Source organism: Mustela lutreola, chromosome 2 (assembly GCF_030435805.1).
Source record: "Mustela lutreola isolate mMusLut2 chromosome 2, mMusLut2.pri, whole genome shotgun sequence".
In the NCBI taxonomy this organism is placed as follows: Eukaryota; Metazoa; Chordata; class Mammalia; order Carnivora; family Mustelidae; genus Mustela; species Mustela lutreola.
This window is the reverse complement of record NC_081291.1, coordinates 22,911,810-22,929,279: the sequence shown is the minus strand read 5'-3', so window position 1 is coordinate 22,929,279 and position 17,470 is coordinate 22,911,810. Positions and strand designations below refer to the sequence as shown.

At 53.4% G+C, this 17,470-nt stretch overlaps 2 protein-coding genes and 1 long non-coding RNA gene across 22 annotated transcripts in view; 1 reads left to right on the top strand and 2 right to left on the bottom strand.

Moving 5' to 3' along the window:
* Window positions 1-15,867, top strand: part of CHDH (choline dehydrogenase) — a 35,675-nt gene extending 19,808 nt beyond the window's left edge. For all 5 annotated transcript variants that reach the window (XM_059161202.1, XM_059161203.1, XM_059161207.1 and 2 more), the window contains 8 exons: window positions 4,787-5,544; window positions 6,114-6,265; window positions 6,865-6,994; window positions 7,927-8,061; window positions 9,224-9,366; window positions 9,862-9,964; window positions 10,652-11,110; window positions 15,157-15,867. In XM_059161202.1, the coding sequence (XP_059017185.1) occupies window positions 4,842-5,544; window positions 6,114-6,265; window positions 6,865-6,994; window positions 7,927-8,061; window positions 9,224-9,366; window positions 9,862-9,964; window positions 10,652-11,070 (1,785 nt within the window). In that variant the 5' untranslated portion in view covers window positions 4,787-4,841 and the 3' untranslated portion in view covers window positions 11,071-11,110; window positions 15,157-15,867. The remainder of the gene's footprint in view (window positions 1-4,786; window positions 5,545-6,113; window positions 6,266-6,864; window positions 6,995-7,926; window positions 8,062-9,223; window positions 9,367-9,861; window positions 9,965-10,651; window positions 11,111-15,156) is intronic.
* LOC131824043 (uncharacterized) lies at window positions 6,988-9,247 on the bottom strand. The gene is made up of 3 exons (XR_009350735.1): window positions 9,175-9,247; window positions 8,380-9,086; window positions 6,988-7,681 (listed from the first exon to the last, which is right to left on the bottom strand). It is a non-coding gene; the product is annotated as an uncharacterized LOC131824043 (long non-coding RNA).
* CACNA1D (calcium voltage-gated channel subunit alpha1 D) overlaps window positions 14,881-17,470 on the bottom strand; it is a 297,449-nt gene continuing 294,859 nt past the window's right edge. For all 16 annotated transcript variants that reach the window (XM_059161179.1, XM_059161186.1, XM_059161184.1 and 13 more), the window contains one exon: window positions 14,881-17,018. In XM_059161179.1, the coding sequence (XP_059017162.1) occupies window positions 16,725-17,018 (294 nt within the window). In that variant the 3' untranslated portion in view covers window positions 14,881-16,724. The remainder of the gene's footprint in view (window positions 17,019-17,470) is intronic.

Genomic DNA, 17,470 nt, shown 5'->3' with positions numbered 1-17,470 from the left:
TTAATTGATTTCTAGTGCCATACCATCATGGTTAGAAAGGATGCTTGATAGGATTTTAATCTTCAATTTATTGAAACTTATTTTGTGGCCTAATGTGAGAACTGTCTTGGAGAACATTCCATGTGCACCTGAAAAGAGTGTGCATTCTGTTGGTTTTGGATGGAATGTTCTGTATATATCTGTTAAGTGTATCTGGTCTAATGTGCCACTAAAAACCAGTTTCCTGGGGTGCCTGCGTGGCTCAGTCATTGGGCATCTGCCTTCAGCTCAGGTCAGGGTCCCAGGGTCCTGGGATCAAACCCCACATGGGGCTCCCTGCTTGGCAGGAAGCCTGCTTCTCCCTTTCCCACTCCCCGCTTGTGTTTTCCTCTCTCACTGTGTCTCTGTCAACTAAATAAATAAAATCTTTAAAATTAAAAAAAAAAATAAAAATCACTGTTTCTTTATTGATCTTTTGCATGGATGATCTCTCCATTGGTGTAAGTGGGATTGTAAAGTCTTCTGTTATTATGGCATTACTATCAGCTTCTCCCTCTTTGTTAATATTTGTTTCATATATTTAGGTCCTCCTATATCATGCTTAGATATTTTTACATTCTCTTGTGGATTGATCCCTTTGTCACTAAGTAATGCTTTCTCTTGTTACAGTCCTTGTTTTAAAGTCCATTTTGTCTAATGGAAGTATTGCTGCCCCGGCTTTTTCCCTTTTTCCCCCTTCCTCTCCTCTCTTTCTTTCTCTCTCTCTCTTCTTCCATTCTCATGAAATACCTTTTTCCACCCGTTCCCTTTTAGTCTGCATGGGTCTTTAGATCTGAAGTGAGTCTGTTGTAGATAACCTATAGATGGGTCTTGTGCTTTTGACCCATTCAGTCATCCTGTACTTTTTCATTGAAGTATTTACACACTTACATTTAAAGTAATTATTGATAGGTGTGCACTCGTTGCCACTTTGTCAATTATTTTCTTCTCTTTTTTCTCTTGCTTTCTTGTAATTTGATGACTTCTTTTGTAGTGTTATACTTAGATGCCTTTGTGCTTATTTTTGTGTATTTATTATACATTTTTGGTTTGTGGTTACGTAAAGCTTATATATAACATCTTATGTATGTACCAATCTGTACTAAGTTGGTGGTCACTTAACTTTGAACATATTCTGAAATTACTACATTTTTACTCCCCTCCTCCATCTTTTAATGTATATGACATCGTATTTTATATCTTTTTGTGTATACCTTAATGAATTTTTGTAGATATAATTGATTTTGTTAATTTTGTCATTTACCTTCATACTAGCTTTATAAGTGATTACTACCTTTCTGTTTGCTTTTACCAGTGATACTGTTTCCTTTCATAATATTCTTCTAGTTATGACCTTTTATTTTTCTCTTCAAGAGATCCCTTTAATGAGGTTGGCCTAGAGGTGATGAACATTTTCAACTTTTATTTGCCTGAGAAACCAACTCTCCTTTAATTCTGAACAATAACCTTGCCAGATAGAGTATTCTTGGTTGTAGGTTTTTCCTTTCAACACTTTGAAAGTATCATGTCACTCCCTTCTTCCTGCAAAGTTTCTGCTGAAAAACCTGGTAATAGCTTTGTGGGATTTCTCCTTTTATGTAACTATTTGCTTTTCTCTTCCTGCTTTTATGATTCTCTTTAATTTTTGCCATTTCAATTATTATGTGCCTTTATGTGGACATCCTGGGTGCCTCTCGTTAGGGACTTTTTGAGCTTCCTGGACCTTGGATGTCTGTTTTCTTCCCCAGGTTAGGGAAATTTTCAGCTACTATTTCTTCAAATAAGTCTTCTGCTCCATTCTCTCCTCTCTTTCAGGCACCCCCCCCCTTTTTAAATAAAGATTTTATTTATTTATTTGACAGAGATCACAAGTAGGCAGAGAGGCAGGCAGAGAGAGAGGAAGGGAAGCAGGCTCCCTGCTGAGCAGAGAGCCCGACATGGGGTTCGATCCCAGGACCCTGGGATCATGACCTGAGCCGAAGGTAGAGGCTTTAACCCACTAAGCCACCCAGGTGCCCCTCGAGCACCCCTTTAATGTGAATGTTGGTACACTTGATGTTGTTTCAGAAGTCCATTAATCCATCCTCATTTTTAAAATTCTTTTTCTTTTTGCTGTTCAGTGTGGGTGCTCTCCACTACCTTGTCTTCCAGATTGCTGATCTATTCTTTTGCATCCTCTAATCTTCTGTTGATTTCCTCTATTGTATTTTTCAGTGATTATTCTGCTCTAATTTGTACCTTTTTATATTTTCTCTTTGTTGACATTGTCTCTGAGCTCACCCACTCTTCTCAGTGAGCATCCTATGACTGTTACTTTGAACTCCTTAGCAGGTAGATTGCCGATTTTAGTTCTTTGCTTAGTTCTTTTTCTGAGGTCATCTTTGGTTTGGAGTACATTCTTCTGTATCTTCATTATGTCTCTGTTGGCTTCTGCGTATTCAGTAGGGCCTTTTGTAGAAGGCACCTATAGGACGCAGTAGTGCAATCCCCCCCGGCTCACCAGAACCAGGCATTCAAGGGGTGTCCCTTATGTGGGCTATTTGTACCTTACTGTTGTGATTGGCCACAACTTGTGTGGCTGCCTGAGTGGCCCGGCCATAGCTGCTGCAGGTGCACAGATGGGCCAGCCCTGCCGGCTATACAGGCACACTGGTGAGCTGGGCTGGCTTAGACCGGGTACAGCTGGCTAAGAAAGCCCAGTGTAGCTGCTGCAGGTATGCTGGTGTATGGGGTTAGCTCCTGGCACAGCTAGCTGAAGGGCCTAGCTTTAGCCACTGCAGGCATGCTGGGTATGGTGCTGGCTCTCTGCTTCCCCAAGGCAAGAGTCACTTTGGAGGGGTGCCAGTCCCAGCCAAGGCCACCTGCTGGGAGTGCTGGGACAGGAGCCACTTTGGAGGATACGTGCTAGGACAGGTGGGCTGAGTGGTGTGGGTCTCCAGGGGAATGCTGGTGGGGTGGGAGGCAAGCAATGCCATCAAGGTAGAGGAAATATCAAAGTGGCTCCCACACATCCAGCAGGCTGAAGGACAAGAAAAAGGGCATCACCAGCACTTCTGTACCTGGAGAAATCTCCTGCAGATCCCTACTGGCTCAGCAAACATGCTTAAAGTAGTCGGTAAATCTTCATGTATAGGCTAGGTGCTCTTCCAACTGTTGCTCCCATGCAGGGGCCTGAGACTGAGTGATACAGCGCACTGGCCCTTTAAAGGCAGACGCTTGGTTTCCTTTAGCCCTCCAGCTCTCCCAGAGTTCTGCCTCAAGGATTTTCAAAGCCATACATCATGAGGGCTCATCTAACCAGTGCAGATCCCCAGGATGTGGGATGCCCCATGTGAGGTTTGGTCCCTGGCTCTTCAGGGAGGACCACGGTGCTTGTGACAGTCTTCTCCTTGTGACGGGAAACCCACCGCGGTGCCAGGATATTGATCCCTGCCGGCCTCTCTGCCCCTTCTTGAAGGGGTCTTCTCTTTATGGTTTTAGCTGTGGAATAGCCACTCTGCCAGTCTTCGGGTGGTTTTTCAGAGCAGGCCGCACTCTGTGTCCTCACTGCCCCCATGTGTCTATGTGAGAAGGTGAGCTCAGGGTCCTCCACCACCACCCTCCACTGCTCTTCCTCTGTATCTCCCAAATTTTTACTGAATGCAGGACCTTGTGTGTAACAGGATAGTAGTGACTGAGGCAAACAGTATTTATGCCTAGAAAGGTCATGCTGTTTATTCTACCAGGTTGTGAGTGTGGAGTGTTGAGCCAGCCCCGGTGGGAGCTGAGTGGTGGGCACAGCTCCCTTGCCACTAGTATGGGGCCCGGAGTGCTAGAAGGCTCTTCTGTGTTCTTGCTTTCAGGAGGGCCTGGGGCTGCTTTCTCGTGTGCCCGCATGAAGGGGGACGGGGTCATCGTCTACATTCGTTTCCTAGCCCGCCTGTGGGCTAGGCTGCTGCTGGACTGGGGCAGGCTCACAGAAGGGCTGGCGGATGGGGCAGGGGTGTCTTGACGTTCCTCAGCTCTCTCTTGTGGAGTCAGTCCTGTGCGCCTGAACCTTATACGTGGGGCTTTCTCAGATGTGCTTTTGTCAGGAGATTGGGATATACTGGTTCTTTTCCACCCCTGTGCAATGAGCACTGTTGGGATTTATTTGCACATTGTTGAGAAAGGCAGCTCCAAAAGCTATTGGCATTGTGTTGTTCAAACTCCAGCACCCTACAGAGATCTCTGAATACTGTAGCTCTTCCCCAGCCCTGCTGAAAAGTCTTCTAGCTCCCTCCATGGCCCTCAGGCCACAGGCTCTGAGCTCGGCAGCCTGGAGCCTCACACCTTGACCTTCCTTCAGTTACTTATGTCTCCTCTGTCTCCCGGGCCCCAGACCATCCGCTTTGAGGGCAGATGTCTTGTTCTCTGGGTATTGCTAGAGATGAAATGGTGCCTGGCATGAGGTAGGGGCTCAACAACCACCTTAAAGGGATGAGCATTGATTGCAAAGCCCAGAAGGCCCTGACCTCCCCTGCATTCCAGCAGCCAGACACTTGCCTAGCCTCTGGGTTCACCTACACCTGTCATTGAGAAGCCTCTCTGGGGACCACCCCTCCTCCCAAGTTTGGGGAGGAGCCCCTGTGCCTCCAGCCCTGAACATAGGAGTCCTGGCATGGACCTCCCTGTAGGGCTTCCTCCTCCTAGTTCCCCAGTGCAGGGTCCTGCCAGCCAGTTCTGCTTTGGGCCAGTTCTGCAATGTGCATGCCGAGTTAAAATTCTAAAGCTGCTTTTCCTGTTTTAGGAACGTGATTCATTGCTTTCCTCTTGGTGGATGTGCGAGGACCTGGGCTAGAAGCATGTGGCGTGTCCCGCGAGGCTGGAGGGTAGGGCGCCTGAGACCCTGGGGAGCCGAGGGGCGGAAGCAGCCCCCCAGCGTCCGCGCACTGGCCAGCGTGGGCTCCCGGAGCGGGGACGAATACAGTCACGTGGTGGTGGGTGCGGGCTCCGCGGGCTGCGTGCTGGCGCGGCGGCTCACTGAGGACCCCGACAAGCGCGTGCTGCTGCTGGAGGCCGGGCCCAAGGACGTGCTGGCGGGGAGCAAGCGGCTCTTGTGGAAGATCCACATGCCCGCGGCCCTGGTGGCCAACCTGTGCGATGACAGGTACAACTGGTGCTACCACACGGAGCCGCAGCCGGGCCTCGACGGCCGGGTGCTGTACTGGCCGCGCGGCCGGGTCTGGGGGGGCTCGTCGTCGCTCAACGCCATGGTCTACATCCGCGGCCACGCGGAAGACTACAACCGCTGGCAGCGGGAAGGCGCCGCGGGCTGGGACTACGCGCACTGCCTGCCCTACTTCCGCAAGGCGCAGAGCCACGAGCTGGGCGCCGGCACGTACCGCGGCGGCCAGGGCCCCCTGCACGTGTCCCGGGGCAAGACCAACCACCCGCTGCACCACGCCTTCCTGGAGGCGGCGCAGCAGGCCGGCTACCCGCTCACTGAGGACATGAACGGCTTCCAGCAAGAAGGCTTCGGGTGGATGGACATGACCATCCACCAAGGTAGGGCTGGCTCCTGTCCTGAGGCTGCCTGGGTCTGCCTCTTCCCCTTTTTAAAGTAAAGGAAGCTACACTCCAGCACAGCTCCATCTCTCCTGATCTCATCGTGGTCAGTGAGGGTAAACAGGAGCTCAGAGGAGGCCCAGTGGGAAAAACGATTTGGAGACAGAGACTCTTGGGCGTTCTCTAGGCCTCTGGCTCTGTTGTCTTGGAGTCAACTCTGCCCAAAGAGCCCACAGTTGGAAGAGACTTGTAGACGAGGAAACTGAGGCACAGGGCACCACAGTGCCTTGCTCACAGCAGGACCGAGGCAAGGCCTGGGTTGATCCAGAGCTCCTGCCTGGCTCCAAAGGGTTCTCACCCCATTATTAGCTGCTCCTGGTCTGTCATCCTGTCCAGAGCAGAATAGGTTTTCCCACCGCTAATGGATGTGGACTTCAGTCCAGCGGGGACTTGTGGTCTCAGCCTTCTGAGGCAGATCTCAGTATTCGGGGAAGGTCAGCCCCTTTCCCTGTGCAGGTGCTGGAAAGGGGGGCAGGAGCTGTGCCCGATGTCCTTGCTCTGTCCTGCAGGCAAGCGCTGGAGCGCCGCGTGCGCATACCTGCACCCGGCACTGGGCCGCCCCAACCTCACAGCCGAGGCGCAGACGCTCGTGCACAGGGTGCTGTTCGAGGGTACCCGCGCCGTGGGTGTGGAGTACGTCAAGAACGGCCAGAGCCACAGGGTGAGTGAGTTCCTGCCAGAACGAGGCTGCGCACGTGGAGGGGGACTAGTGGTCCCCCCTGGGGCTGGTGCTTCGGGCTCTGATCCCTAGGGCCTTGGGGAGGTGGCCTCCTGGCCGGCCGGGAGCTGTCAGGCCAGCCACATGCATGCAGAGAGCCTGTCGCGGCCCCTGTGAGCATCTGCCCCTCCTCCCAGAGCAGCCCCCCAGTTCCTTCCGTACCTTTTCAGAAATGGCTGACTTTAGTAAGACTTAGTAATAACCACAAATGTGAACCCACTCCCTGTTGCACACCACGGTTTCCTGCCCCGTAGTGCGTCAGGGTTGGGCTAGGAGAAGGGCTGGCTCACTGCTGCTGGATTCACACCGCCTGCGCGTGCTCGCTTTCACGGGTGTCACTGGTCACTGAAACTCCGTGCTCTGGTGTTTTAAGAGCATCGTGACGGCCTGGCTGTCACAGGACGGGTCATGGCAGAGCTGCGCCTGCCCAGGGCTTTCCTAGAGTGGCCTGCTGAGCATCCTTGGTGTGGGACTGGGCTCCGAGGCCACGTTCTTGGGGTGCTGCCTGGTTTTGCGGGAACTCTGACCTGTGCATCTTCCAGGTTTACGCCGGCGCGGAGGTGATTCTGAGCGGGGGTGCCATCAACTCTCCACAGCTGCTCATGCTCTCAGGCGTCGGCAACGCGGATGACCTCCGCAAGCTGGGCATCCCGGTGGTGTGCCACCTGCCCGGTGGGTTCCCTTATCCCCGCTCCTCACAGGGGCCCCTACTAAGAAAAAAGGGCTTAGTGGAGTTCGTTAGCGTGGAGTGGGGTGGGGGCATCAGTTCTTCCCATGAGCCTCAGTGGACACCCCTATCCCCCCCAAAGACCCCAAGTCTTTCTGTCGTTCCCCCCTACTCCTTGGCCCTCCTGTGCCCCTGGGAGGTTCTGCCCCTCCACCAGGGAGCATGGCCTAAAAAGCCCGCTGGGCCAGGCGGCTCTGTCCCCAGGGCAGCCCTGCGGTGATAGGGGTCTGGGTCTTGGTTTTAAGTCCAGCAGCCCTCATGTTAAAAATGCTGGCTGGGTGCTCTGGGGCATGCTTTTCATGCTGAGACAATTATCACGGGCCTAAAATTGCACTTACAGTCTTTGATACCCATTAGGGCCTCTCACCTCTCTTAGAACCCAACCTCCCCAGAAATGACCTTTTTTGCGCAGAGGGTTCCTAGTGAGAGGTCCGTCAGAATGCTGGGATAGTGGCCTGCCCTGCGTCCGCTCGTGCTCAGATGAGCTCACACAGTGTCTGCCCGGCTCGGCAAGGCTGGATCCCCTCCTTCCCCCGGCCAGGGGTACAGGTGGCGCCTGCTGAATGCCCAGGCCTGCCCTTGGGGAGGGAGCTCCCTGGCAGGATGGCATCGGGACGGTTCCAGAGGCTGCCCTGGAAGTGAGTGACAAGGGCAGGTGGCTTTGGCCGCCCGAAAAGCTGAGATTGGCTTTGAGCATAGGGATGGAGTCCCTGGAGATGACCTTTTAAGCTGAGACCCAGGGAAGGAGCAGGAGCTGGCTTGGCAGATAAATGGATGGGGGTGAGGGGACTTTTCAAAAACAGGGGATGTTGAGAGGCTGGTGGCAGGTAAGCCACCCTGAGAAGCCATTCTCCCTAGCCCCTCGCTCCCATTCCAGGGGTGGGCCAGAACCTGCAAGACCACCTGGAGGTGTACATCCAGCAGGCCTGCACCCGCCCCATCACCCTGCACTCGGCGCAGAAGCCCTTGAGGAAAGTCCGGATTGGTCTGGAGTGGCTCTGGAAGTTCACAGGTGAGTGTGCTGGTCGAGGGACAGCGTGGCCTCCTCCCTACGGTGCTGTGAGAGGCAGCTCTGGTCTCAAGTTACTTATTTCAAGCTTAGTTCTGCCCTTTGCCTCAGCTTTCCCATCTGCAAAATGGGGATACAGAGACCTGTCTGGCAGGCTGTCGTGAGGACCAGATGCAGCAGCCCAGGGCCAGTCCTGGGTCAGATTTCTCAGAGCCCAGGTGCCCCTCTTCCTTACATATGGACAGGGTGGCCTTGTGTGCCAGACACCATCTGGGGTCCAAGGAGCCAGGAGAAAAGGCACAGTCAGCATCCATTTCTCACCAGTTCCCAGAGTCCAGCGTACTGGCCGGGCCAGGAAGTGGTGCTTGGAGACCCCCCCTCAGCGTGGGTTTCTCACACACTCCTAGGTGCTCTGTGCTGTGTCGGGAAGGCAGGTGCCCCCAGGGAGCTTACACGCTGCTGGGATCTGTGGAAAGAGACCGCGTGAACGTGCTTAAGTTCTACGATCCGGGCGTCAGTGAAGTGGAGGCTGAGAGGCAGGGAGACGCACAAAGGCCCTGGGTCTAGGCGTCCGGCGTTGGAGGAACAGAGACGCTGGGCCAGGGAGACTGCAGCACATGGAGGAGGGAGCAGGGTGCGATGAAGATGCTGGAATCTTGAGGGCAGGTGGGGGCACCGCAGGGATGCCCGGGCAGCTGCCTGTGAGGAGGGTCTGAGTTGGGACCGAGGGAGGGGTGGGGTGCTGCTGCCGGGTAGATGGATCCCAGTAGATTTGTGAGCCGAAGTCAGGGAGGCTTTCTGAGGGCCAGATGTGGCGCAAGGAGGAAGGGGCAGGGGCAGCGGGAATGTCTGACTTAGGCCTTCGGGGAAAGAACAGCCTGTCGGGGTGGAGCCAGGTCAGAAGAAGTTGGAGATTCCAGTGACACCAGGCCTCACAGGTGTTGGTGGTGGAGGAGTCTGGGGGAGGGCAAAGCCAAAGCCCCTTGGCGTGAGCGGATACTGGAACCTGTGGTGCTGGGCTCACCCACCTGAGGGAGAGATGCCAGCGCTGAGCACTCAGTCCCGGTGCCAGGACAGGGCCCAGAGGAGGGTCAAGGAGAGGGGAGGCCAGCCCACCTGTCCCGCCCTGATTCACTCAGCTACCTCGTCCTCTTCTGGTCCTCAGGGGATGGGGCCACGGCGCACCTGGAAACAGGTGGGTTCATCCGGAGCCGGCCTGGGGTCCCTCACCCGGACATCCAGTTCCATTTCCTGCCGTCCCAAGTGATAGACCATGGCCGGGTCCCCACCCAGCAGGAGGCTTACCAGGTGAGCGGGCAGCAGTCTCCTTACTGCAGCAGGGCCCTCGGAGGGGAGCCACAGGAGCTTGTGTTCTGCCCGCCAGCTGCTCAGTGGGTCCTAGTGGGGAAGGGAGAGGAGGAGCCTGCAATCTTCCCGAGGCCATGCCAGGAATGGTGTGAGGCAGTCCACGTGGTAGGTGGAAAGGTGAGCCCTGCCCCAGCTCAGGGCAGATGCTTTAGGGATCCAGACTGCTGGAAATGGACAGAAGTGGCCAGCAGCCTGGGGTTTCCAGCTCTTAAAAGTTGAAGACCATCAGGTAGAAAGCCAGGAAGCAGAAGTGATTGAGGGAGGTGTTTTTGTAATCACTTTTGGAAGGGGGGTAGAGGTAAGACGCAGACAGATGATAAAAGCGTCTGCCCTTAATGGGCTTTGGATGTGGAGCCCCATACCACAGGAAATCCCGGGGCCTAAGCTGCCAAGTCGGGAGGTTGAAGGAGGTCCTGCTCCCTCTGGTTCTTCTAGGTGCACGTGGGGACCATGCGGGGCACGAGTGTGGGATGGCTTAAACTGAGAAGTGCCAACCCCCAGGACCACCCTGTGATTCAGCCCAACTACTTGACAACAGGTAATTCACCACCCTCTTGGTCTCCCTCAGGCCTCTGCTTGCCAGGCCATTCATTCAACGAATGAATGAATGCCTTTATGGGGTTCGCCTTGGTCTCTGAATCTTACCCCTGAGACACAAGTCGCCCTCTGCCCCCCTCCCTCTGGGCTGTCCACTTGCACACACTGCTGTGTCTGTGCCCTGGGTCACTTGAAGTAACCTTGGGATGTCCTTTGACACAGCAGGGGAGCGCTGCAGCTTTCAGAACAGTCTACCCGAAGATGCAAGGAGATATGGCTGAATGCGTAGAGCCCACAGAGCAGTTGTGCTGCTGCTGCTTTGAGCACCCTCCTGGAAAAGGAGCTTGCATTCCGGGGCCTGCTCCTGCCCACAGCGCAAAGGAGTGCTCCCTATCGTTCAGTAATGACTCGCGGTGTGTGCACAGCCACGATGGCAAGAGGCAGGCTCTATCCACTGAGGATGCTGCCTGTTTGCCACTGGGGGACTCTGCTTGGTGGCAGTAAAACTGGCCAGGAATTGGTGACAAACCACCTGGTGGCTCTGTGTCCCTGACGTTTTCCACCATGGCCGTGGGATCAGAGGGCGGTAGGCACTGACCTGTGTCCCCTCGGGCAGCTTACTGAGCCTCTCCGAGTTCAGAATCCTCTGATAGGAGTCGCCGCCTCACCTACCTCTTCTCATTGACAGAAACCGACATTCACGACTTCCGACAGTGTGTGAAGCTGACCAGAGAAATTTTTGCCCAGAAAGCCCTGGCGCCATTCCGGGGGAAGGAGCTCCAGCCGGGAAGCAACGTGCAGTCAGATGAGGAGATCGATGCCTTCGTGAGGGCGAAGGCCGACAGCGCCTACCACCCCTCCTGCACCTGCAAGATGGGCCAGCCCTCTGATCCCATGGCCGTGGTGGATCCACAGACCAGGGTGCTTGGGGTGCAGAACCTCAGGGTGGTCGACGCTTCCATCATGCCCAGCGTGATCAGTGGCAACCTGAACGCCCCCACCATCATGATCGCAGAGAAAGCAGCAGACATCATCAGGGGGCAGCCTGCACTCTGGGACAAGGACGTCCCTGTCTACAAGCCTGGGACCCTGGCCACCCAGCGCTGAGATGGTCCCTGCCCAAGAAGCCTCCTGCCAAGCCAAGAGGGTCAGCACAGCCCCTGTCCCCGTGCCCTTTCCTGAAACTGTCTAGAATGTTAATTACAGTTCAGTGACTGAGAATGTGACATTTCTTAGGCTGGGAGACCAGTATCAGGCAGCGAAGCAGGTTCCTTTTCCCCAGCACTTTTCTGCAGGCTGCCCCCCAACCTCCCAAAGGGGCAGTAAAAGGGACTGGGGAAGGGGGGCTGGCCAGTGGAGGAGGATGGCTAACTGCAGCCACGGCCTTATCTTCTACTCCACCGCACTCTGCAACCCTGGGTCCTGCTCAGATTTAAAGGAAGTAGTTCTCTCCCAGGCCTCCCTCTTAATTAAGGCAAGCCACTCTGGGAGCAGGGTGCTGTGCGCAGAGGCTAGGTGCAGGCTGAACGCCACGGGAGGCATCTGCCTCAGGCCGCCAGCTGCTGAGGCCTGTGCCTAAGCCTCCAGCATCTCTGTTCAGAGAGAAAGCTGCCTGCCTGAAGAAACACAGGCTTCTTTCTCTTCTGCTTCTCGTGTCCCCTTCCCAGTGGGGTCACTCTGAGGCCCACCTCGCCAGTACTCTGGTTCTTATTAAACACAGCCCGATTTCTGGACCTTATTCAGAGAAGAGTCTGGAGAGTCTCTTTATTACCATAGGTTTCCTGATTTAGCATTTTAAACTATTTTCCTGTTACCAGGGAAACCTAAAAACCTAGAGCAAACCCGACAGACCAGACCGCTGCTCCAAGCCAAAGCAGCTAGCCCAAGAGGATGCTTTCCTGTCAGTCTGGGGAGATGACCCGCCGTGGGCAAAGCTGGCTGATTCGTATTCAGCAGCCGTCCACGGGAGCAGACCGGGATTGAGTTGAGGCTGATGGAAAAAGCAGTCGAGTCACACTATACACCTGATCCCATGAAAATAAATTGGCAAAGATTGGAGTTTGGCGGGGGGGAAACCAGATACAAGTAGCATTTAAAATAGTTCTTTGATCTTTAAACTTCCTGTAATTCAATAATGTAATCCAGTCACCAGTTTTTGAATGGAGAGGACTTAGCCAGACTGTTCTTAGTAGGTAATGACAACTAAATGCATTTTGGATTGATTTTTCTGAAGATTTCCAAAGCCACCATCTGCGGCAAGGGAGAAGAGACTTGCGCTCTGGAAACCTGCCCCGAACAAGGAGGGGAGGGAAAGGGGGCATTCCAGCTTTTCCCCAGGATCAGAGTGGACTGAGATAGCTTGGAGGCTGGACAGCCATAACTTGTGTTTGTGAGAAAGACCTTCCAGAAAGATGCGAAGAAGGAAGCCATTACACCTCTCCTTCCTTTACAAATTTAAAGGAGCTCTGGTTTCCTCTTACCTGCCTCTTGCTTTATTGTCTGTTCCAAGGGAGGGTCTAAGTCGGCCAAGAGATTTATTTCTCCTAGAGAGGTTCCCCATCTGCCCCACAGCCGTGGTCCACAGCCACCATCCTCCGGGGCCCCGACCACCTACAGGGATGAAAGAACAGTGAGGCAGTGCGGGAGCCAACCCCCCTGCTGGGAGGGCCAGCGAGTAGCAAGTTCAGTGGGTGGAGGGGGTCCCAGGCCTGAGCGTGAACCTGTGGACTTTTCTAGTGTGGGTAGGCCATGTGGCCCAGCCATGCCCTTCCGCCGTCTCTCCGCGTGCTGCGGTGGTGTCAGTCTCTGAGACAGGCGCTGGTTTGCTACTGCGTCTCTGCATCGTCACACAAGCAGAATGACCTGTCGGAGGCGGTGTGTCAGGCTGTACGGCCGGATGACATCGGGGCCCCTCCCCCACTCTAGGCCACTGAGCCTTGTTCCACCTGCAGAAGTCAGTCTCAGAGAAGACAGTGCGTGTTCCATGCCCAGGCCCCATGGAAGTCAGAGCGGAATGCTGTGCTGCTGGGGTTCAGCCATAGGGCAGAATATTGGGTTTGGGGTGGCTGCTTGCTGGAGCCCTGACAGGTGAAGGGCAGCCATCTGGCAGAGGGGAACTGTGGCCCGTGCCGCAGCAGCGGGCTGTCTCCAGGTTCCAGTGCTGTGAGGGGAGCCTGGACCTCAGAAAGAGGGCTGTTGGCTGAGGAAGCCAGAGAGGGGAGGAGAGTGCCCACTGGGCCAGACAGCCCTCAGGGCACCCAGACACCAGGCCAGCCCTCGGTCCTGGGAGGAAGTTTATTTAAGCCCCTCAGCAAAGAGCCTGTGATACTAACAGCTGGAAGTACTCTGTAAACAATGGTTGAAAAAGTATAACGGAGCCGTGTATGTACCTGGATCAGGCTCTGAGTGCGGATCCCTTCGAAGAAGCCTGCGAGTTCCAGCTCCTGCACGAGCAGAAGGTTCTTCCTGGTCCAACCGGGGACAGAAGGCACAGGCGAGAAACAGCCCGCCTGTTCTGCGGCTCAGAACCAGGAAATGGCAGGTCCTGGAAGCCAGATCCTGGCACCTGGATGCACCGCCTTTCTGCTTCCAGGGCCAACTGTGGGAATCCTCATTTCCATAAACTCAAAAGAGCCTCATCTCCAGCCAAACCCTGTTCCTCCCCACAAAGGCTGTTTCCTGTTTCCACCAACTTAACATCAGCTCTAATACCTACGTCCTTTTTTCTTAAACCAGAAGAAAAAGCGTGCTCTCTCCACCAGCCTTGTCTTGGGAGCCGGGCAGCCTCCCAGGTCCTCTCCTGCCGCCGTCCCCACAGGGTGCCTGCGAGGCCACTCTCAGCTGGTGCTCCCGCGTTGGGAGGCAGGGAGCCCGGGCCTGCTCCCCATCCTCCTGCCCTCTCACGTCCCCAGGAAAGAAGGCATATATATCCTTTTGGAGAAATAAAAACTGTCAACACAGGCAAGCCTCGGTGGTGTCTGTTTCTGAGTCAGGGAAGGAGCTGGAGCTCTGTCGCTGACCAGTTTTTAGAACAAACCTGCAGCCGATCACAACAGGGGAAACCTTGGTGAGGAAACACAACCGGCAAAGACACTGAACACCATAACATAGAAACAATTTGAAGTAGAGTGCCTGGTTCCTTTCACAGACATGGGGTCAGCAGTGAGGCAAGTAAAGCCCACACTGTGTACTGAGAAGCTTCCTGGCCTCTGGCAGGCTCCAAAATGTGGGAATAGAGCCACAAAGCCCCATCTGGTCCAGCTGCCTGGATAGAAATAGGAGAAATAGCTGTTAATGAGGTTCCTGCTGCTTGGAAGTTCAAGCGGAGCTGCCCTTTCCATTTGTGGTAGGAAAAACACAAAACCAAATCCACTATTCCTGGGGATACAACAAAATGACCTTTTTTAGGGGGAGGGGGCCGAAAAGAAGAAACATTGCATCTTAAAACTTCCCCGAAGCAAAGGGTACACGCCACCACCGCCACATGGTTCAGTAACTTCAAACTTCTTTCAAAGAACAATTTCATGGTAGATGGGGGGTCGGACCAGACTTAACACAGGCCTATTAGGACTGGTGCAGTCGATCCGCAGGCTAGTTTGTGAGTCCTGATGGGGAGAGATGGCGGCCTGCACCAGAAAACCCCATCCCGGTAGGGCTGCTGCTGAGAAGCCACACAGCGAGAACAGTGCCCAGCAGAGGTGATGGGGACGATGGCTTAGCCCTTTAGGAGGAACAGTGCTCTCTGTAGCCAGTGCTGAGTGACCGTGGGCATCAAGGAGGGAGCCGTGAGGATAGCAGTTACACCGTCCCAGGCCTGCCCTCACGACTGCCCCCCGCCCCCGCCTTCTGCAGAGCTCACCGGCCCACAGCGGCTCTTCGCAGTGAGCGCTCCCTCATACGATAAAAATTATTACACGGTTTTATTCTGAAGAACATTTTGCACTTTAATTAAAAAAAATTTATGTCAGGAAATAGTCATTTACAAACCTTGAAGTGTTTTTGCCTGGATCTGGAGTAAGAATGTCTTAAGAAGAGGTTTGTAAGGTCTTCATAACAAAGTATTGTTATTTACAAAAAAAAAAAAAAAAATGGAAAACAAACCCAAAATATTAACAGGTTGTCTAGGTAATATTTAAAAATTTTAAACCAAAAACTGATAATTGTTTTTTTTGTTTTGTTTTTTTTTGACCGCAGGGAATCCCTGCCAAGGTAACTTGACAAAGTCGGCATGATTCCTTGAACAGAAAAGGAAGCCTTGGTGGGTCTCGTGGTCCAAAAGTGGGTTTTCATCAGGCAGTACAACCGGAGTGTGAGTACGTTCTAATGAAAACTTCAGCCCTCATTCAGTTGCATATAAAAGCCCTCAAGGAGAACACACAGTACAGCAGTGTTGTGTAAAAAGGCAACAATACGACCCGGACAGACCCAGCGTTCTAATCCTGCAGATCATCGCTTTGCCCCTCCGCGCCCCCTCCCAGCACCCCTGTTCAGGACAAGGACCAGCAGCGATCCTCAGGGAGCAAGAGCAGAGGAACTCCATCCACCTGTGCCATCATTTCTACACCAGAGATGCAAAAGAGGTCTTGTGGGGGCAGCAGAGGTGCAGCTGTGAATGCCACAGGTCAGAGTAACCAGCTCGACCGACAGGATGAGCTTATCGGAGGCTCAGTAAAGTCAAAGACCGCCGCGACCCATGGTGGACCAAAGGTACGCTATCAAATCCCGGAACTCCTGCCCGAAGCAAAGGCTGTAAATCATCATCTGGTATATCTCGTGTAAAGGTAGATTTAGAGTGACTCAAAATATTTTTAGAAAAAAATCTCTATAGTCCCGAGTTCTTTTGAACTTAAAATTTCATCCCCAGAAGATTTTCACGGAATAAATGAGAATTGGCTGTTTCTTCTACTTCTGTACAGCCCAAGTAAAAATGCTAATCATTTCTAAATTTCAGTGGGGAACTACAATTATTAGGACCCATGGATATTGCTGCAGTTCAAATACGGTACAATAATTACAAAATATAGACCATCTCTTTACAAATACAAATTATAGTATTTTACAAGTCATGTACAGTAATCTATAATTTTTAAACAAACTAGCGTATCTAAGTTTACCTGGTTGCGAGTGCATGATTATTCCAGTTTACAGTTGCCCTTGAGCTGACAGTCAGAAACCGACTGAGTGACACTCTCTTGTAAACCGGGGTCACATAACAGAAAACCTTGTGTATAAGGTCCTGCTCCCCTCTCCAGATGATGGCTGGTAGGTAGGTCCTGATTCACACACTGTATTTCCAAACAGCTAAACAGAAACCAGGAAGCAGTGTATTTGGGGGGAAAGGGTTTAAAAATGGATATGCTGGGCCCAGTGAATGTCTGATATGCTAGACCGATGGCTGAGGTAATGACACAGGTGTGGTGATCGTCATCACCTTGACCTTCCCCACTGTGCCAGCTGGTGGGTGGGCACAGGTGAAAGCCCCAGGGGCGTGCTGGAAAAGTGGGCAGGGCTTATCCCACCTCCTCACGGGTCCTTCCCTGGAGGGCTCAACCTGTTGCTTCCCACAGCTGGGGCTGGGCATGGGTACACGGCTATCCCCTACCAGGTTTATGGCTTCCATGAGGCATGACATCACTTGTACAAAAGTCTAATTGAATACAGACTCCACACTAGTGCCTAACCTTTCCTAACTACGAGGCACTTTTTCCCTGGCCCTCCGGCGTCCCACCTGAGGCCAGAGCCAGTCTGCCCCTCCCTGGGGGCTACAGGGTGGTGATGCAGATCATTTCATCTGCCAGGTCCTCCTCATCTCTTCCGGGGTCGGGCTCTTCATCACTGTAGCCTGGCCCAAAGTCCTGGAGCTCATAGTCCTGCCGGTGGGAGACGGGGCCCATGCCCCCGTTAGCCCGGGGATGCACAGTCCCGTTGAGCAGGTTGCTGGCTGCACTCTCCATCTCATCGATGGTCAGGTCACAGGCATCGGCTATTTCGTGTTTTGTTGCCGATACAAATTTTGGGTCCCTTGCATACCGTCCTAAGCCTTCAGATATCAGGACCTGTGCGGGATAGAGGATTGATGGCATGAATGCTTTATAAGGCTCTGCTGGGAAAATGACAGAGGAGTCCCCTCAGGCACTAACCACAGGATGTGCTCTGGGGACTCTGCCAGTCCTGTTTGCTAGACCTCACATGTGACAGTTAAATGTGAATGGCTTGGAAAGTCATGGAATTCGAACACTACGTATCGCCCAACAAGAGGGAGCCCCACTAGGGAAAAGGTTTCAGTAGGAGGTAGGTCTATCTGCAGGCCTGGCACCTGTCATCCTAGGTCCAGCTCCATTAGAACGGGCAGTGGTGGTATTCTTATACTCATGCTATACGTACCATCTTTGCTTCCGAGGAATGGGCGTGATCCAGAGGGAGAGGGACCCAGCTTGACTCCTAAGCCTCACCCCATCCCCAGAACCACCACGGCACTGGCCTGCCCCCCTCTTCTGTGCCCTGGAGC